Genomic DNA, 19,600 nt, shown 5'->3' on the forward strand with positions numbered 1-19,600 from the left:
CTAAAGTCCAGGTTGTTCTAAAGCCCATGTTCTAAAGTCCAGGTTGTTCTAAAGCCCATGTTCTAAAGTCCAGGTTGTTCTAAAGTCCAAGTTGTTCTAAAGCCCATGTTCTAAAGTCCAGGTTGTTCTAAAGCCCATGTTCTAAAGTCCAGGTTGTTCTAAAGCCCATGTTCTAAAGTCCAGGTTGTTCTAAAGCCCATGTTCTAAAGTCTAGGTTGTTCTAAAGCCCATGTTCTAAAGTCCAGGTTGTTCTAAAGCCCATGTCCTAAAGTCCAAGTTGTTCTAAAGTCCATGTTCTAAAGTCTAGGTTGTTCTAAAGCCCATGTTCTAAAGTCCAGGTTGTTCTAAAGCCCATGTTCTAAAGTCCAAGTTGTTCTAAAGCCCCTGTTCTAAAGTCTAGGTTGTTCTAAAGTCCATGTTCTAAAGTCCAGGTTGTTTTAAAGCCCATGTTCTAAAGTCCAGGTTGTTCTAAAGCCCATGTTCTAAAGTCCAAGTTGTTCTAAAGTCCAGGTTGTTTTAAAGCCCATGTTCTAAAGTCCAGGTTGTTCTAAAGTCCAGGTTGTTCTAAAGTCTAGGTTGTTCTAAAGCCCATGTTCTAAAGTCCAGGTTGTTCTAAAGCCCATGTTCTAAAGTCTAGGTTGTTCTAAAGCCCATGTTCTAAAGTCCAAGTTCCAAAAAAAAATTTTTTTAAAGTCTAACCATGTCACTCCTCCTCCCTCCCAGCTCCAGCATCAATTATAAAATCTTCTGTTTGGCTTTTAAAGCCCTATAACTTGAACCCTTCATAGCTTTCTTGTCTTCTTAAATGTTACTCTCCTCCTCCAGTTCCACATCTAGCGATGCATCTTGAGACTCTGGCCATTTTTATTGTCTGTCCCCTGTGTCTGGAACTCTCTCTGTCCTCATCTCAGCTTCCTGACTTCCCTGTGCTTCTCTCCCCCTCCGCAACCAAGACTACTTCCATTTTGACACTGATGTTTTGTCACCCTTTCACCACAGAGCTGGAGAACCAGGAGTCTCGAGTCTCAGAAATCCATGCCCTTGTTCATCGGCTCCCTGAAAAAAACCGACAGATGTTACAGTTACTCATGAACCATTTGGCAAAGTAAGTTTTATCGCTTATGTGGTCTCATCACTTTATGAAAATGTTTCTTTTTGTTATCCCTCTTTTTCAGTTCTGCCTATTTCTAGTAGGTAGACATGATGTTCATGGTAAAATGTGAATGGTTTTTAAATGAGCGTGTTTGCGTGTGTATCATGTATATAAAATAACTGAAACAGATAATGGGGAAATGGACACGAGTTATATAATCCCACAGAAAGAGCTAAAATATTCTCATGATGTTGAGTTTTTGGGTGGAATTTCTAAGCGTGATTAAGCTATTATAATTCCTCCCATAAAAGTTCAAAATAGGATGTCAACAGATCCCTGGACTGAGAATCATGAATCTTGGATTCTAGATTTGGCTTTCCACTAGCCACATGATGTTGAGTTGTTTGAGCACTCTGCCTCAGTATCTTCTTTTGTGGATGAAATAATAATATCTGCTGGCCTGCTTATATTATAAACGAACTTGTGAATATGACTATCCCATGAGATCAGAGCTGCAAAGAGAAGAAAACATTCCAAGGGTATAAAGAATTATTATTGTGTAAATGTTTAATTACTGTCTTGGGCAGAGGGAAGCAAATGGTGTAGTCAATAGAGTACTGGACTTGGAGTTTTCTGAGAAGCTTTCTTGTCTGCTTTGTTCCTCAGTTTCCTCATTTTTAAAATAAAGGTGTTGAATTCTATGGCCTTCAAGGATCTTTCTAGCATTATGTCTATGATTCTATGCACATGGGAGAAGGATTAGGTTTTGCAGATTTGGATTTCTATTTTTCATGTCTTTAATTCTCTGAGAATATATCACAGAAGACCTCATAGAGCCTCATTCTTTTCCCAGCTCTTCTTTGGCTAGGGTGAAATGTATTGGATGGTGACAAGGAGCTTGGAGAGGCCAGACAGTGCAAGTCATACTGAGCAATTAGTTCCTTCAATTATCTGGTGCCCTCCTGACAACCTAGTGGACAAATGGCTTTTGTGTTTCAGTAGGGCTCATCATGCCTCAGAGATTTAGTTCCTTCTTGGGGATAAGCTGATATCCTACTGAGGGAGAATGAACTGGTGTTGAGATTTCTGTGAAATGCTTGACTTTACCTCCTGGAAAGTGTGTGTAAGTGTTCCCATAACGATTTCCATGTGTTTGAATTTAAAAGCAGAAAAAAGCCCTGTGTGCTCAGTGAGAAGCAATGAGGAGGATTCAGAGTTCTACTGCTCTTCTGGCCTAGATTACATGTTTGGGAATAATTAGGAAACCTACCAGAGATGTACAAGTTAGCAATGAGAATCCTGGACCCCTTTGCCCCCAATAAAAAAAGGAAATGGCCAAAGAATCCTGAAGAACCAGGATCCGAATGTGAACTGGGCTTTTATAGTTTCAGATACTTTTTGATGACAGTTTTGTGTCTGAAATGGTCTGTGTTTCTATCTCTGAAAAGGAATTTTTAAAACTGAAAAGCAGGCTTATATTTTGGTTTCTCAGCATTGACATGCATAAAAAGAGGGTGTGTAAGGAAGAGGGGTGGGGTGCAGGTACACAAAGCAGCTAAGTATTTGCAAGGAATCTCAAGACTGCTGCATGGCTATTAGGTATTAAGGAGATCTCTAGGCAGACTGAGAGCAGCTGGGGGAGAAGAGAAAAGAACCAGCTGGTGGAAGAGTCTCTGTTCAGTTGAACAATTTTGGAGAACTTGGAGAGATGGAGATTGAAGGAAGTCACTGATCCAGCAGAGGGCACAGAGCCCTGTATCAGATTTTCCTTATTATTAAATTGTCCCCAGGAATGTCAGGAATCAAAAAAAATAACACTCAATGTGAAGTTTGATGAACAAAATTTGTCAGGCAGTCAGTTTATTGGAGCTTTTCCTCTTCTCCACCCTCTGGATCCTAGCTCCCATTAAAGTGAGTCTGTCTTCATCCATGGACCAAGGATATAATGGCAAATGGACAATCTCAAGCTGCAGCTGTGACCTCAATTGTTTGCCTGAAGTCTGTTCAAACTAATTTTGTTATTAGTCCCTTTTAAGAGTATTTCTTTTCTGAAGTTTATTATTCTGCTTGCCTGTTTTCCCCCCAATTATTATTCCCTTTTATTTTGCTGTGAGTTTTTGTGTCATTCATGTATTCAGCTGATTGTAGGATCATTAGAAATTCTATATAATGAAAAGGCCTCAGTAGCCAGTTAGTCCAACATATCCTTTCAGTTATCCTACCTCTGCTTGCTGTATGGTATTGTAGGAAGCTCATGGTCTTGGGATCTGAGAGAGATCCTGAGTGGATCTTTTAACTTTTCTGATTCCTTTTATTCCTTCCTTCCTTCCTTCCTTCCTTCCTTCCTTCCTTCCTTCCTTCCTTCCTTCCTTCCTTCCTTCCTTCCTTCCTTCCTTCCTTCCTTCCTTCCTTCCTTCCTTCCTTCCTTCCTTCCTTCCTTCCTTCCTTCCTTCCTTCCTTCCTTCCTTCCTTCCTTCCTTCCTTCCTTCCTTCCTTCCTTCCTTCCTTCCTTCCCATAGATTGATCTCATTTTAATGTATAAGGAACTGAAATAGAGGCTAAATTTCTTAACCATAGCAGCCCCACAGCAGATGACCCTTGCAACTCAGAATTTAGTGTCCTATTCACTATACCATGTGACATTTCCGATCCAAATGTACTTTTGTGCAGTTAACTTCCTGGAACCAAAGTTTAGAACTTTAATAACTTTTTTTTCTGTTAAGTTTTCTCTCTTTTGATTCAGATATTTGTGGAAAATTTTAAAACAGGAAATACAAGTGACAGACAAAAGACCACACTATCAGTGAGAGCTCAAGTTAGAAGTCATGATTTCTTAGTTCGCAGTGTAAACTCAATCAAAATCCATGAGAGATTGTTGGAGATGAAAGCTGATGATGGTTCAGGCATTTTTAAAATCAAGGCTAATTTTTTAAGAATTCCCTTTTGTGCAGAAGATGTTTATCAGTAGCTAATTTAAAGCTTCTATTCTTCATAAACTACAATAGCCCTTGTTTCTATTCAGGTATTGAGATCAAGGTGTCTTGAGACAAGGGGGTCTATCTATTTACTTGCAGTTTTTTGAAGCCAAGATTCCTCTTGGGATGACTAAGTTATCATCCCTCTAAGTCACTTTTCTTTCATCCCTAATGATCTACTTCCTTCCTAAGTTTCAGTCGCACTGTTGGTGTTCTACTGGAAAACATGCTATATTGACTTTCCTCATTACTGAGGGTATTTGCCCTACACTTATTAAACTTGTGGTTCAAAGGAAAGAAATTTAGTGTTGTGTATTTTGAAAAGGAATCTTTTGAAGCACTTTCCAAAGCCCATTTCCTTTAGTTGCAGAGGGAGTTTTAAGACATGTTTAATCCTAAGTAGCGGTATGTTCAGGGAAATAAGGCTTTAGGGGGTAAAGAGAGAGTGAAAACAAACACACATTCTCTCTGTCTCTTTCTCTGTGTCTGTCTGTCTCCCTCTCTCTCAAGAAATGTAAAAATGACTGCTATGCACATGTCTTTGCTATTGCAGGGATATACTTTAAATCATAAATTATGGGAAGCACCATGTTATAGTAGACAGGTATAACTAGGCTCAGATTTCATCTCTGACACTAGTTTTGTGACCCTGGGAAAATCACTTAACCTCAGTTTCTTCCTCTGGAAAATGGGGATAATAATAGCACCTACTTCCCAGGGTTGTTGTGAGGATCAAATGAGATAATTTAGATAACTTAGCACAGTACCTGGCACATAGTATTCAGTATATAAATGTTAGCTATTTATAATTATTACCAAAGAAATGAGTCCTTGAGGTATCGATGTAAATGTATAAGGAAGTCTTATTCTGATAATAAGCTGGTATTTTTGGTTTTTGGAATATGATTCAGAATCTTGGAGAAATGGGTCCTGTGGCATGTGAAGGAGAGAAGTTCGGACACACAATTGAGCGGGATTGATTGGGAGGGTTAGTGTCATGTTTAACAAGGGAAAAATATTCCTAGCTATAATTTCTAAGCCCTTTTATGACTTAAACCTGACATTTTCTAGCAAGTGGCTTGCAGTAGAAGAATGAACAGCAATAAAATAAATCTTCTCTAATCTTGTGACTTGTTGAGAGGTAGGTGGCATTTTTTTAAATGAATAGAGTATCAGACTTGGAGTCAGGAAGAGCTAGGTTAAAATCCTGCTAAAGAAACTTATTTTGTGGCAAGTAGCTAACTTTGAGTCTCTATCTCCTCATCTGTAAAATGGAGATAATAATAGCACCTATCCCACAGGGATAATTTGAGAATCCAATGAGATAATAGCTATAAAATACGTTACCAACTTTAATATACGATATAAATGTGAGCTATAATTAATATTATTATTGCTCATATTTGGCAATTCTTTTAACTTTATTCAGTTTACATAAAAACTAAATAACCTCATTCTAGATAATTGTGAGATACAAGGAGGAGAGACAAGAAAATAAATATAAGAATTACATGAGAACTACTCTTGATCTTGGGCAAATCTTATGAGCCTCAGTTTCCTCATATAAAATGAATGGGGTCAGGCTAATTGGTTCCTACCAGCTCTTCCAGATTGAAATAATAGAATTCTACAAAGGGTAGATGTGTTATCTGCAGTAGTTTCCTATTGTTTCTCCAGTGGGCATTTACTGTACTAAGGCTATGTATGTTATCTATCCCACACATGCCATCCATATTGGCTCATTGTTACTTCACCCCAGTGTTTATGGCTCATTCTCCTTTGCCTCCGGGGTTCCAACATGAGCCAAAGGAAGGAATCATCCTGTCAGACTTGCAGCCAAGGATGCTGAAATACCAGCAGGGGGAGTGACTTCTCCAGTACGACATGGGTGGAGTGAAAAGTAAAACTCGGGTCTTGACTGCCAGTTTTTAGCAAAACTACCTAGTCACGCTACCTGTGGCAAAAACTGGGCTTTATCGGCAGCCTTTTTTTCTAAAATGCTCGTCAGTAGGTCGCTGCTAGTCGCATCACTTTCTCCACACGACACTCACATCTCCTCTTCCGCTCCTCGTCCCCTGTGAGACTGTCGTCCTTCGAGCAGAGCTCCTTGGCTGAGCCCTTGTTGCCAGAGATGCAGAGTTGGGCATTATTCCCCAGAAGAGCTGTCCATGGCAAAATTAGCAGTTCAGCAGAGGGCACTGGGATCACTTGGCCGGCCTTTGAACCCAGTTTTTTCTTTGCAGAGCCTGGTGGCCAAGCGAGGTCAATCCTGAGGGGATGGTCAAGTTAACCTAGGTTCTGAGCACTTAGAAACCAAATTTAAAGTTTAATAAACTAGGGTGAGGGAGGGGGGCTGGTTTGGTCCATCAGCTCTTTCTTGCCAAGCCCTTGTTAGTGTTTTTGTTACCCAGTCATCCGCTGTTTATTTGGAGCATCTGTGAAACGTTGCAGCCTTTCCACAAAGGGACAGACTGTCAGCCACAGAGTGATTTTAATGAAGCATGCAGAGAAAAGCCCAATTTTAATAGAATAAAGTGACTTCATTCCACCTGATCCAGGGGAGGGTGTACATTGACCTTCCATTTCTCTCTTGACTCTAGAAATGATAGTGTTTGGGTTTGGGGGGAGTTGGGTGGGGGGAAGGTCCCTATCTATGTTGGAATCTTCAGCTCTGGATCTCTGCTCTCAGGAGCTGAGAGAATCTGGTTCATGTGAAAATGCCTGTGGTCATACAGAAAAAGTCACCGCGGGGTGTTGGCTCATGGTCAGGGCCAGACCCTGGCTAAGCAGGAAGAACCCCTGAAGTCCTTGCAGGGAGGCCAGATGGAAAGGAAGCCACCATGGCCTGGCCAGAAGCTTGGATTTATTGGATACTACAGTATTTCTCCTTCCTCTCCCCCACCTTCCATACAGATGAAATCCAACTCCGTGACAAACTGCTTTCCAGATCAGAAGAGCCAGTTTTTTTTTGCCATCAAGAAGGTCCCAGGCTTTTTTTTTTTTTTAAATTTAAAAAATGGAATATTACAAAGTGGTTTGAAAGTAAATAGTCCTTTTTGGATAATTACCCCTGAAAGGGAGAGCACCCCACAGGTCTGGGGGTATGAAGAGTTCTTTGAGGAAGCACATATTTGATTTTCTTCCATTTCCAGGTTTTTGCAGACTTTTGTTCATTTAGACCAGGGATTCTTAAACTTATTTATGTTACTTGGACCCCTTGGTTATTATGATGAAGCCTATCAGCTCCTTCTTCTTTTTTTTCCTTTCCTTTTCCTTTAAAGAAAAAAATCCTTACCTTCTGTCATGGTATTGATACTAAATATTGGTTCCAAGGCAAAAGAGCTGGGTAACTGGGATTAAGTGACTTGCGCAGGGTCACATAGCTAGGAAGTATCAGGTCAAATTTGAATCCAGGATCCTCTCAAGTCCGATCAGCTACTTCTCAGAATGATATTTTCAAATACCTAAAATAGAATATATAGGAATACAAAGAAAACCAAAAGTCAGGGAAAATTAAAATGCCATTTTTTTTCCTTTCAAGTGTATAGACTCTCTTTGGAATTTGACCTGAAATTCAGAACCACTGATTTAAGAGATTTCAGATAAAGATAATGGATATTCTTCCCCAGGCTGTCTGTGATTTTTCTTCTTTCCTCATACCATGATCAACCAAGATGAAATATTGGATAGGTTGTGAAGTATCTTTAGTCCCAATTGTTGATGAGAGAACCTTACTTTTTGTAAACCCGGTGGATGCTGCTGAAGGATATTTGAGAAATCACAGCAGAAGAGGGATAGAGGAGTTGATACCTTCTCAGCCCTGCATGCCAGAACAATCAGAGCTGACTCTAGATCCACCCAGATTTCCCCCATCCTTGGCTTGGCTTTTAGGGTCTTTAAGTGCTGCTAGGATTTAACTTGGCATCACTAGGCAGCTTGTCATTTATTGGGTGATTAGAGGCAAAGACTGAAGACTATCAATGAAAGAAAACTCGAGATTTTAGTTCCAGGAATCAAAGATGATGAAAACTCCATGAATATGTAAAACAGAAATAAAACTTAATATCAGATTATGTTCAAAGAAGGAATGGAAATGTTTTCTGTTCCACTGTGGATCTGATTATACCAGATAGGTTTATTCTTCCCAAATAACTTTGGTTCAGTTTAGATAATATTTCTGAAGCATCTACAATATCCAAAACATAGTGAGTGAAAGACAGTGTGGTGTAGTAAATAGAGGATCAGTTTTAAAATTCATAAAGGTGGATATCTAGGTGGTTAGAGGATAGAGATACAGGCCTAGAGATAGGAGGTCTTGGGTTCAAATATGGCCTCAGACATGTTCTAGCTGTATGACCCTGGGCAAGTCACTTAACCCCAATTACCTAGCCTTTACCCTTCTTTTGCCTTGAAACTGATACTTGTATTGATTCTAAGACAAAGGTAAAGGTTTTAAAAGGAAAACAAAAGAAACTACTCTATACAAACAACCTATATGCAGAATAAATTGGAAATAATCAGCAGAGAGTAGATACTAGAATTAATTCTGATTAGTCCATAAGGCAAATACTTGTGGATAGCTTTAACATATACTCCCCAAGTTTTTTCTTTGCCATATTGCATTTCCATTTCCTTCAACTGAATTTTGTATGGTCTTATCTTTAGTTTCTTTTGTGTCCTTTGTTCCATGGGCTTCTATGGCCAAAGAATCTATTACCTTGTGGCCATTTTACTTGGTTATAAGCATAGGTTGGTCTTCAGAAAGTATCTTGTACCTGGTACCATATTTTGCTTGTGCAAATGCTAAAACTAGCCTCAAAAGTACTAAAATCCCAAATGAGCTAAAGCATTAGGTGTAGATGAGAGCATCCCATCCCTGTTGAATAGCCTACAAAGTGGTTCCTCTTTGCCTTTCCTCCAAAGTCTTTGAAATCTTCCTTTCTTCTGGCATTCTAAAATCCATCACCCTTTGCCTGGCATTCATGCCTCTTACAATGAATGATAGACTAAGATTGCTCAGATACTTTCTTCCTGGGTTTTATCTTTATAGACCACACAATCTAGGCCTGAACAGTAGTTTTTTATTAAATAGCTTTAAAATTATTTATTATTAAATAATATGATTTACATTATTATTAAATTATTGTATATTATTTTATATAGTATATTATATATTATAATGTAACAACTTATTACCAATAAATTATGTATTATTGTTGAATAATAAATATTAAATTATTAATAATTAATAAAATGCTAAATATTTTACTAAATAGTTCTTCTGAAAGATGAAACTATTATTAAGGTAAATATCTTAAATGGCTTTTTTGACCCCATTCCAGTCTACATCACATTGCACTGCAATATTTCTTTACCTGAAACACAGACTCTAATCATGTTGCATCCTTCCTTAAAACCTTTACTTGATTACCCATTTGCCTAGTTAATAGAGCCTTTCCCTTGTATTTTATGACATTCATTTTTAACCTATGTGGCAGCCCAAACTATTTCTACTTATTCTCCATATGTAGGCCATACTTGCCTACTGACCCTTTATTTAGGCGATTCTCCTTTTCCAGGAATATTTTCTGCTCCAAGTAATTCTAACTAACATTTAAATGGTGCCTTGAGGTTCTCAGAGTACTTTATCTTAAGTCTTTTTAGCCTCTAAACAGCCTTGTGAAATATTTGCTGTTATTTTCCTCATTTTTACACATGAATAAACTGCCCTGGGGAGAAGTTAACTGACTTGGCTAAAATAACACAACTTTTAAGTGTCTGAGGTGAGATTGATAGTAAAAATAACAACAATAATAAGCATTTATATATAGTACTTGAAGATTGATAAATCTCTTCCCAGACAGTATTTTATCCCCACAACAACCCTAGGATGCAGGTGCTATTATCACCTCCCCCATTTTATGGATGCAGAAACTGAGACAGTGATTAAATAACTTGCCCAGGGTCAAGTAGCTAGTAAGTGTCAAAGCCAGATTTGAATGCAAGCCTTCCTGACACCCAGCCCAGAATTCTTGATGCTATGACAAACTCCTTTCTCCACCCTTTAGAATCCTCTTCATCTTTGCCCATCCAGTTCTAATGCTATCTCTTTCAGGAAGCCTTCCTGTATTCCTTCAGCTCAGCATTCCGCTTCCCTGCATTGAATTCCCTTTGTGCTTCTAGCATCTGTTGTGCTCTCACTTGTATTTTTGTTCTGTCTGCATGTTTTTATCATCCATTCTAGAATATAATCTCAATGGGGCCAGGGTCTTTGAGCTGTCATAATATCTCTGCCAACCATTTTTACACATAGTAAATATTCAATAAATCTTTTTTTTGTAAGTGAATAAACTAACCTAAAAGAAATAGAAAAGAAAAAACTTCAATTTATAGATACTATAGGTTTTCTTTTAAAAGTTTTCCCCTTCTGAATTAATTTGGGAGTGGAATGAACATAACTGGAGAAGGCTGAACTATAGGGAAGACAATTTAAAGGACTGTTTTGTCAATTTTCCTGTTTTATTTTGGTTTGGGTTTTTTGCTTGTTTTAGTTGTTTAAAAAATGGAATAGGCACCCAAAAGAAACTTATGCAGCTGTTTTTGTTGGGGAAGGAGGGGTGGTGCAGAACCACAGGGATCTCTGCTTAAAGGGACATGGGGGAGAAGACAGAGATACTCTTCAAAATAAATAAGTAAATTGCTATGTAAATAAATAAATAAAAATAAAACTTTATGCTAACGAAAACTCAAGAAGAGAACTTTCACCTACTCTCACTTTGCCTCTTTTGGGACCCTTCACATGGCTTTGGATCATCTAAATTGTATAAGCTGTTTTCCTTTCTATTCTAACACCAAGTTGTAGGTCCTGTCTTTGAGTCTGTTGTGGGACATGTGCTAGTTAAAAGCTTCCCCAAAAATGTTCTTCTCCATAACTTTCTCATGTTAGTTGTCAGGGAAAATCAAAGACATGTTTCTTATTGGTTTGATCTTTTGAAATTTTTCCCTTTTTGTTTTTTATGATTAAATTAAGGATTGAAATCTCATGCTACCATCCGTCTCAAACCACATTTTCAAAAAAAGGAAATGTTTGACTTCAAGCTGTTGATGGTAGGGGATTTTTTAGAGCTCCTTTGATTTGAGTCTGTTATTTGTTTGTTCTGGACTGTTATACTTTTGTTCAGATTTATTTTTCCAATGACTTTCTTTCCCTCTTCTCTTGTGATACTGCTTCCTCTTTTGAAATACCATTCAAGGAGTTCCCTTTCTACTTTAGGAAGGAGGGGTTGGGGGAGGGAAGTAACCTCTTCTCTTCTCTTCTCTTCTCTTCTCTTCTCTTCTCTTCTCTTCTCTTCTCTTCTCTTCTCTTCTCTTCTCTTCTCTTCTCTTCTCTTCTCTTCTCTTCTCTTCTCTTCTCTTCTCTTCTCTTCTCTTCTCTTCTCTTCTCTTCTCTTCTCTTCTCTTCTCTTCTCTTCTCTTCTCTTCTCCTCCCCCCATAACCCCCTCTATATATCTATAATGCCTACTGTGTTCCAGGCATTGTGCAAGAACTAGGAATACAAAGAGAAAATGAAACAGGTTTCTTCTCCAAGAACTTACTAATACAGAAACAAAAAGTAATTAGTAAACTGAATGAATATAAAATAATTTGAAGGGGTGAGGTTTTGCATGAACTAATTACTTGAGGAATAGGGAAAGACAAGTGGCATTGTTTAAAAGTCACTTAGAATTCTAAGTGAAAGTAAAAAAAGAATATTCTAGGCAAAGGGGACAGAGGCAGGACATTAGATGTCATATTCAATTAAACGACAAATAGATTGATTTGGTTGGAAGCATATGATAGCAAATGATGTAGAATCTGTTTGAAAAGGAGAGATAGAACTAGATTTAGGACTTTCTGTGTTAACCAGTTTACAAAGTTTTTTATTTGTTTGTTTGTTTGTTTTTTCATGGCAACCCTGGCCTCATTTCCCTTTTTTTTAGATGTGGTAACTGAGGCCTTGAGAAGTTAAGTGATTTGTACATGGCCTCACTTAGTTACAAAGCTGGGATTTAAATCTAGGTTCTCTAAAGTTTAAATTAAAGTTCTATTAAACCCTGATTTGCAGCCAGAAATTAGCATAGCATATTTTTCTCATGCATTGAATGGAATCTAGTAAGAAGGTAGCCTTCTTTAGTCTGAGCCAGTTATGAGTTGATTTACTCTTACCACTGGTCACAGGAGTCATCTCTTGCTGCACACAGTGTGGTAGGAATCATTATCAGCTCTACATAGAGTCCTAAATTGACTATTTTCACATCATTTCTACAAGACCATAATGGTCAAAGTGTCTAAACACAGCAGGCCCCTCCAGGTCAGTGGGCAGCCTTCCCATTGGTAATTGTCCATCAGCATAGAGGGATCATTGAGAGGGAGAAAGAAAAGCAAGCTATGGGTTTGGGCCTAGAGGGTAGATAATGGAGAGAGGAGTTTTCTAAGAACAGTGAAAACCCAAACAAGCCATTTTTCTATTTGCTGGGATTGTGTTCAGGTCAGGTATATTGGCAGGAAAAAACCCTTGGCTTAAAAATCAAAGAATAGCTCCCATCAGTTTTGGAAGGGGTGTGTGAGTCTTCATGTCTCTATATCTGTGTTGTTTGGTCTAGCTTTTTCCTTGGCAGACTTTTAATCTTTGATCCCCAAGTCTATATGTAGGGACTCCCCCTTGACTGGGAGGCAGCTGCATGGACAATTCTAAAAGCTGCATTCAGAAGATGACATAAAAACTAGTTCAATGTTCCTGCAATGATTATTTATTGAAAGCCCACTATGCACCTGAGTTATGGGAGATGTAAAAATTAAGCCCCACACCTTGCCCTCAAGGAGCTCTCAGTCTAGGAGGAAGGAGATGAGATGCACACAAGGCAGAGTAGGACAGCTGGCAGATACTCAGATCTGCTTTCAGATCGTGACCCACAGCAAGCCTCACACTTCCCTGTGAGCTTTCAGGACTTTCCATCATTTAAATGACTCTGGGAGCAGTGCACCTGTTTCACAGGAAGAGCTCTAACGGAGATTTTCTTCATATTCTGTCTTTTTCCTGCCCTCTCCCCTTGTACCCACCTCCCGACCTGACTAGCTGCAGCTGCTTCTTACCCCTGCAGGACTGACTTGATCCTTAAAGCAGCTGTCTTTGCTGCACCCCGACAACTCTTGGTTTCCTGGAGGTATACATTACTTCAGAAAGACTAGTCTTACTCAGCACGCTCTGGAAATTTCCACTCCTCATTATGGTCATTGAAACATTTCCGTGTGTGTGTGTGTGTGTGTGTGTGTGTGTGTGTGTGTGTGTGTGTGTGTGTGTGTGTGTGTCCTTCTTCCCCATCCAGTCTCTCTCCAGATGAGAGAAGGCCATCTTATCTAAAAAATCTGCAGTGGGAATAAAACCACGTCCTTCCCTGTATGCATTGATCACTTGAAATCCCCATACAGTTCTTTAAATTCAGCTTTAAAGGATGCTCCAAACATGACAGACCCAATTTTTGTTTTTCCTCCCACTTTCTTCTTGGGCTTCATGGGGTATAATGCAGTTTAACTTAAATGTTTGATGAAGTGTTGACACGTGTTCTTCTTTCCCACCTACCTAAAGAAACAAAGAATGTGAGAGCTCAAGATGCTTTATCTGTCTACTCTGGGATTGTAATCTTAGGCTTATGGCCTTGGAAGTTGTTTGAAATTGAAAGGGACCCTGGAGTTCATTTATTTCAGTTCCCTTAGTCTCTCTGGTGGAGGAAGCCATGGCCCAGAGAGGTTAAAAACCTTGCCCAGAGTCACACCAAAATGAAGAAACAGGGCCAGTATTAAAGCTTAGGTCTTCTGACCCCAAATCTGTCCTCTTGTCATTGGGCCATAGCTTTAGGCCTTGTTCTAGTGTGTAGCATGAGTCCTCTAGAAATGCAAAGATATAAAACTAAACATATGGCACCCATTAGAATTACTAACATATTAAAGACAGACTTTCAGGGAGGAAATGCTACTGTGCCCAGGACCACAAGGGAAAAATGGATATTTGCTGAAATGCAATTTGCCATCTTTCAAAGGAAAAAGACCTTCTTGTTAACAAGGAAAACTTGAAACCAAAAATAAGTTGGATATCCCGAACTGAGTGCCTTGAGTGTCATTCTCCTATAGAATCTAGGGAAGACCCAATCTACTAAGCATTAAGAATCTACTAGATATTAGGAGGTAGTGCGTTTACAAAGTCCGAATGAAAAACAGGATGAAGAATGAGGAAGAAGGCCATTAATTATTTTATTTTTTAATTTCTACTTCAGTTTTCTGAGTGTACCCAGCTCAGTTCCTTAATACAGCACTTTTATGGTACTTTATTCAACACCCTAATGAAGTATATATGCCTTGATCACTTGAAATCCCCATATGGGGATTTATATAATATATATATATATATATGACTTTTAAATTGATTTTTTCTTAAATTTTGAATCGATAACTTTTGTTTGAGCCGACCACATAGTGTGGTATCTAAGAGAGCTGGCCTTGAGGCCAAGAAAACCTGAGTTTTTAGTCCCCCCCCAAGACACATACATCAGGTCCTGGCTCAGTGACTGACTAGGTATGTCCCTTAACCTCCCTCAGTGTTCTAGACAGATTCTAAGTTGCAGAGAATTTGATGACCTGCATTGGGACAGGCAGTTTCCTCACCTGGAGAGGTCCCTATGCCAAAAAAAATCACCGAGCTTAGCATATTTTTTTTCAGTCATGGCTGACTTTTTATGTCCCCATTTGTTTGTTTATTTGTTTTTGGCAAAGATACTGAAGTGTTTTTGCCATTTCCCTTCTCCAACTAATTTTACAAATGAAACCAAGGCAAACAAGGTTAAATGACTTGTGTAGTCATATAGCTAGTGGCAGAGACCAGATTTGAACTCATGAAGATGATTCCTGATTCCAAGCCCAGTGCTCTATCCAGTGCACTACCTACCTTCCCTACCTGGCATATAGTAGGTGCTTAATTTACTGATTGATTGAGCCGGTCTCTTACCCTGTCCCTACCTTTTGTTCATAACACCCCCTTTTCCTAACATATTTCTCTTCCTCTCTATCAAGTCAACTTTTGTAACAAGGAATGAAAAAAAGGGGGGAAATAGTAATTCTTCAAAACTGACCAACATATTAGCTTAGACTGACAGCGTTTAGAGTATTCTATACCCTCACCTCCCACCCCTGAAAAGAAGAGAAAGAGGTGCATGTTCTCAACTCAACACCTGTTTAAGATTATATACTTTCAATTTTTTTTCATCTTTCCACTTAAACTGTGGTCATCATCATGGGCATTGTCTTCCCTATTCTGCCTACTTCCCTCTGCTTCAATTCATATGTCTTCCTGTGTTTCTCTAAATTCTTGACATTCATCATTTCTTAAGATTGACCATATTGAATTTAATCAGATTGGTGTGGTTGAAAGAACTCTGGATTCTAAGTCAAAAGACCTGGCTTGTAGTCCCAGTTTTGATGCCTGCTGTGTGACCTTGAGCAAGGAATTTCACCTCTCTAGTCCTGAGTCTCCTCTTCTAAAATAAAGTAGGTTGAACCAGGTCATCACTATCATCTGTTTAGCTCTAATATTGTAGGATTTTAATAACCACAAAATAATGAACCCAGTAAGGTCACATCTCTCTTGTGTGCCTTCTAGAGTGCTCGATTCTGCTTGGTACTTTAATTCTGAGAACTGTCCTGAGACAGCACTTCAAAAAAGCCTGGGCTCCTTCCAGAATGTCCTCCAAGCAGAGAAGTTTCCAAAGATCTTGGCCTTAAGTAATCTTAGATGTGCGTTATGTGGCCGTGGAGGTCAGTTCTCAAGTTGCCCTAAGCTGGACTCTCAGACACAGACATGTAAATTGGAGTACTGAGCTCAGAATAATTTTCTCCTTTACAGTTTTCTGCCTTTGTGGTAGTTCTGAATTTCCTCTTCACAGTGAAATTAAGACTTAATTTGCTTTGTAGGGTGACTAGTTTTGTTGCAAAACCCCACCCCCACCTTCATAGCCCAGCTGGGACAAAGTAGCTGGTGAAACAAAGGGTGAAAACAGTGAGAAAAACCCATAAATGCTCTCCTGCTCCTCTCATCATGTGATTTTTGAGATGACTTAGGAAATCATCTTACTCTTAATAGACACATCAGATATTATTTTAACCACCACCAAGGTCTCATTTGACTCACTAAAACGTAAGACAAACTTTATTTATGTAAATTAAAAAGATGATTCTCATCTTGTAAATGTGTCTTCTCCTCAACAACACTCCACCAAAAAAAAAAAGTTTTTGAACTCATAACAACAACAAAAAAGTCTGTAGTTCACAATCATATCTTCTTTAAAAGGCCATTAAAAAGAGACTACAGAGAAATGCTCTGGGAATTCAAGAGTCATGTGCCAGCTAGCTGTTAGGAGAATATTTGCTGAATACATCCTCGTTGGAGTATGTATGTCAGGACAGGAACCAAAAATTGCATGGGATACGATGTGGAGAAGTTGTGATCTCCATACTCTAGGGCCAACAGAAATGTACATAACAAACCCTGTGTATTGCATGTTGACTTAGAAAACCACATATTAATATTATCTCTGTTCTATTATATTGTTGTTTGTTTTGTTAAATATTTCCCAATTACATTTTAATCTGGTTTCAGACCAGGCCACATTGCTCAGGCTGCATGTTTGACACCGCTGCCATTTCCTGGCTACACAGCTCCCAACTCTTTCTTCCACATCTTCCCAGCTTTGCTAGTTGAGTCAACAAGTCAATAAATATTTATTAAGCACTTACTTTATGCCAGGGACTGTGCTAAGTGCTGGGGATACAAAGAAAAATCAAATAGACATTCCCTGCCATCAAGGAGCACACAGTCTAGTGGAAGAGACAACATTCATCATTTATGTACAAACAAACAAAATAGACACAAGATAAATTAGAGAGAATGAAGAATTGGAAGACACGGGCATTAAAAAGAGGAACAGGAAAGTTTCCTTGTAGAAAGTGGGATTTTAATTGGGTCTTTGAAGAAAACCAGAGAATCCAAGAAGTGAAAATGAGGAGGGAGAAAGGTCTAGGCACAGGGAAAAAGACATGAAAATGCCCAGAGTTGGGAGTTTGACCATTTTGTGCAAAGAATAGCAAGGAACAGCAAGAACCAGTATCAGTGGATCACAGAGTACATGAAGGAGAGGAAAGTGTCAGAAGGTGAGAAAGGTAAAAGAGGGACAGGTTATGAAGGATTTTGAGCCAGACAGACTTTATATTGGATCCTGGAGGTGACAGGATGCTAGTCACTGAAGTTTGTTGAATGATGGGGTTGGGGCGGGGAGTACCAGGGTTGGCATGGTCAGTTCTGTGTTTTAGGAAGGTCAGTTTGATAGCTGAGTGGAAAAGGTGTGAGGTGATGAGAGAGAGCCTGTACCAGTGTCAGGAGAGGTGGGGGAGTGTATATAAGAGATTTCACTAAGATGGAAACAACAGAACATGGCTACTGGTTGGATGAGAGAGAGAGAGAGAGAGAGAGAGAGAGAGAGAGAGAGAGAGAGAGAGAGAGAGAGAGAGAGAGAGAGAGAGAGAGGAATTAAGCATGACACCTCTGTTGCCATGAGACATATATGATTCACTTTCCTCAAACTGGTCCCTTTTAAGCCACTCAGGAAATAGCAAGCCACTATGTCTAGAGCTGTGGCATTTAGAGGCTTTTTCATATGAATGATCAGAGGATAAGGGAGGAGGTAGGATGATAAGGAGGTGGTATTTTGTTGTTGTTTTTTTGAGGGGTCTAGACCAGTGATTTCTTCATAATAGAAAACTGGTGTTGAGATTCCCTCTCCCTATGCACAATCAGTGACTACCTGTTGCCCCTAATTTTAGAGAGTAGAGTTTTGAGGGGTTGGTATATGGTCCCACAGTTATTGTATGTCCACACCATGGCTTGGCCCCAAGTGATAGTTATGGATTATATCATTTTTATTTATATACAAATATATAACATATTATTTGTGTGTTATGTATAGTTATATAACCAAAGTTATAGAGAGTGTATGTAATTAGCTTTATAATTTTCTCTTCTACCATTCCACTTTCAAGAAATAACTTTTCAGAGTTCATCAGGCCACAAATTTTTAAACCTCTGTAAAAACTTGTCAAGGTTAATAATGAAACTGAGCCATTTTTCTAAAATATATATTTTTAATTTTTTTAAATCCTCACTGTTTTAGTAACAACTCTAAGACAGATGGGCAAGGCTAGGCAAACAAGGCAAAGTGACTTGCCCAGGGTCACATAGCTAGGAAATGTCTTAGGCCAGATTTCAATTCAGGTCTTTCTACTCCAGGCCTGGCTCTGAATCCACTGAGCCATTTAGCTTCCCAAAAGACATTTTTTGAAAAAAAAAAATTATCACCACCATCGGGCTTTCTTCAAATTAATTACTTAAAAAAATTAATGTTAATGGTAGTGGTTCTTAAAAATTATCCAATTGTATTAGACAGACAGAACCTAATTGCCTTTTTAAGGTCAGTCCAAAAGATGTTCAGTATGTGCTCAAGATGACCAACAACAGAGATGAGGGAGATGTGGCTGCTATCTCCAGGTTTTAATGGTCATAGGGCACCTTTTTCAACCAGTAATATCTCAGGCAGATACAGAAAAACCATGCTTTACATTCATGAATTCTTCTTAAAAATATCCTAACAAGAGTAAAGTGAACAAAACCAAACCAGGAGATCATTGTATACAGTAACAACAATATTATACAATGAACAACTGTGAAGGACTTAGCTTTTCTCAGCAATACAGTGATCCAAGACAGTCCCCATGGACTCATGATGAAAAATGCCATCTGCCTCCAGAAAAAGAACTGATGGAATCTGAATCCAGACCAAAGTATGCTAATTTTCACTTTTTGCATGGGGGAATGGGGTTCTTTGAGTTTTCTTTCACAAAAAGACTTAACATGGAAAAATATTTTACAAGATGGCACATGTAAAATGGATATTAAATTTCTTACAGTCTCAGGGAGGGGAAAACAAAGGAAGGGAAGGAGGGAGGGAAAGAGAAGGAGAATTTGGAACTCAAATTTTTTTCAAAATAGTTTTACATGTAATTGTAGGGAAATACATTGTTATATTACAAAAAAAAAAAGTACTGAAAACACCAAAAGCAACCAGAAATTCTAAGTTCATTTGCAAAAGAGTGCCTACAAAATATTTCAGCTTCTTCTATTGTACTGACAGAAAAAGAGGTTTCATCTTGGCGTAATCACTTATTTAAATCAGGAGCTAAGATATACTTTGACTATCAGACAGAATAAGCTCTTTGATAGGCCACATATGTTGGCGATCCTTGGTGTTTTCTTACTGCATGACCTTTGGCATTGACAGGAAGACTCAGTTCCTAATGAGAACCTGTGGTATACCTAGTTCTTTGGGGGTTGAAAGAGTTTTAAAATATCAAAATAAGTAGAGCAAGCTGGCATGCTGGTATAGGAAGAGAACA

General features: G+C 38.7%; 1 protein-coding gene across 4 annotated transcripts in view; it reads left to right on the plus strand.

Annotated features, from left to right (window-relative positions):
- Positions 1 to 19,600, plus strand: part of ARHGAP26 (Rho GTPase activating protein 26) — a 577,883-nt gene that overhangs the window by 379,059 nt on the left and 179,224 nt on the right. For all 4 annotated transcript variants that reach the window (XM_007473811.3, XM_007473809.3, XM_003339558.4 and 1 more), the window contains exon 17: positions 1,000 to 1,105. In XM_007473811.3, the coding sequence (XP_007473873.1) occupies positions 1,000 to 1,105 (106 nt within the window). The remainder of the gene's footprint in view (positions 1 to 999; positions 1,106 to 19,600) is intronic.

Source organism: Monodelphis domestica, chromosome 1 (assembly GCF_027887165.1).
Source record: "Monodelphis domestica isolate mMonDom1 chromosome 1, mMonDom1.pri, whole genome shotgun sequence".
Taxonomy (NCBI): domain Eukaryota; kingdom Metazoa; phylum Chordata; class Mammalia; order Didelphimorphia; family Didelphidae; genus Monodelphis; species Monodelphis domestica.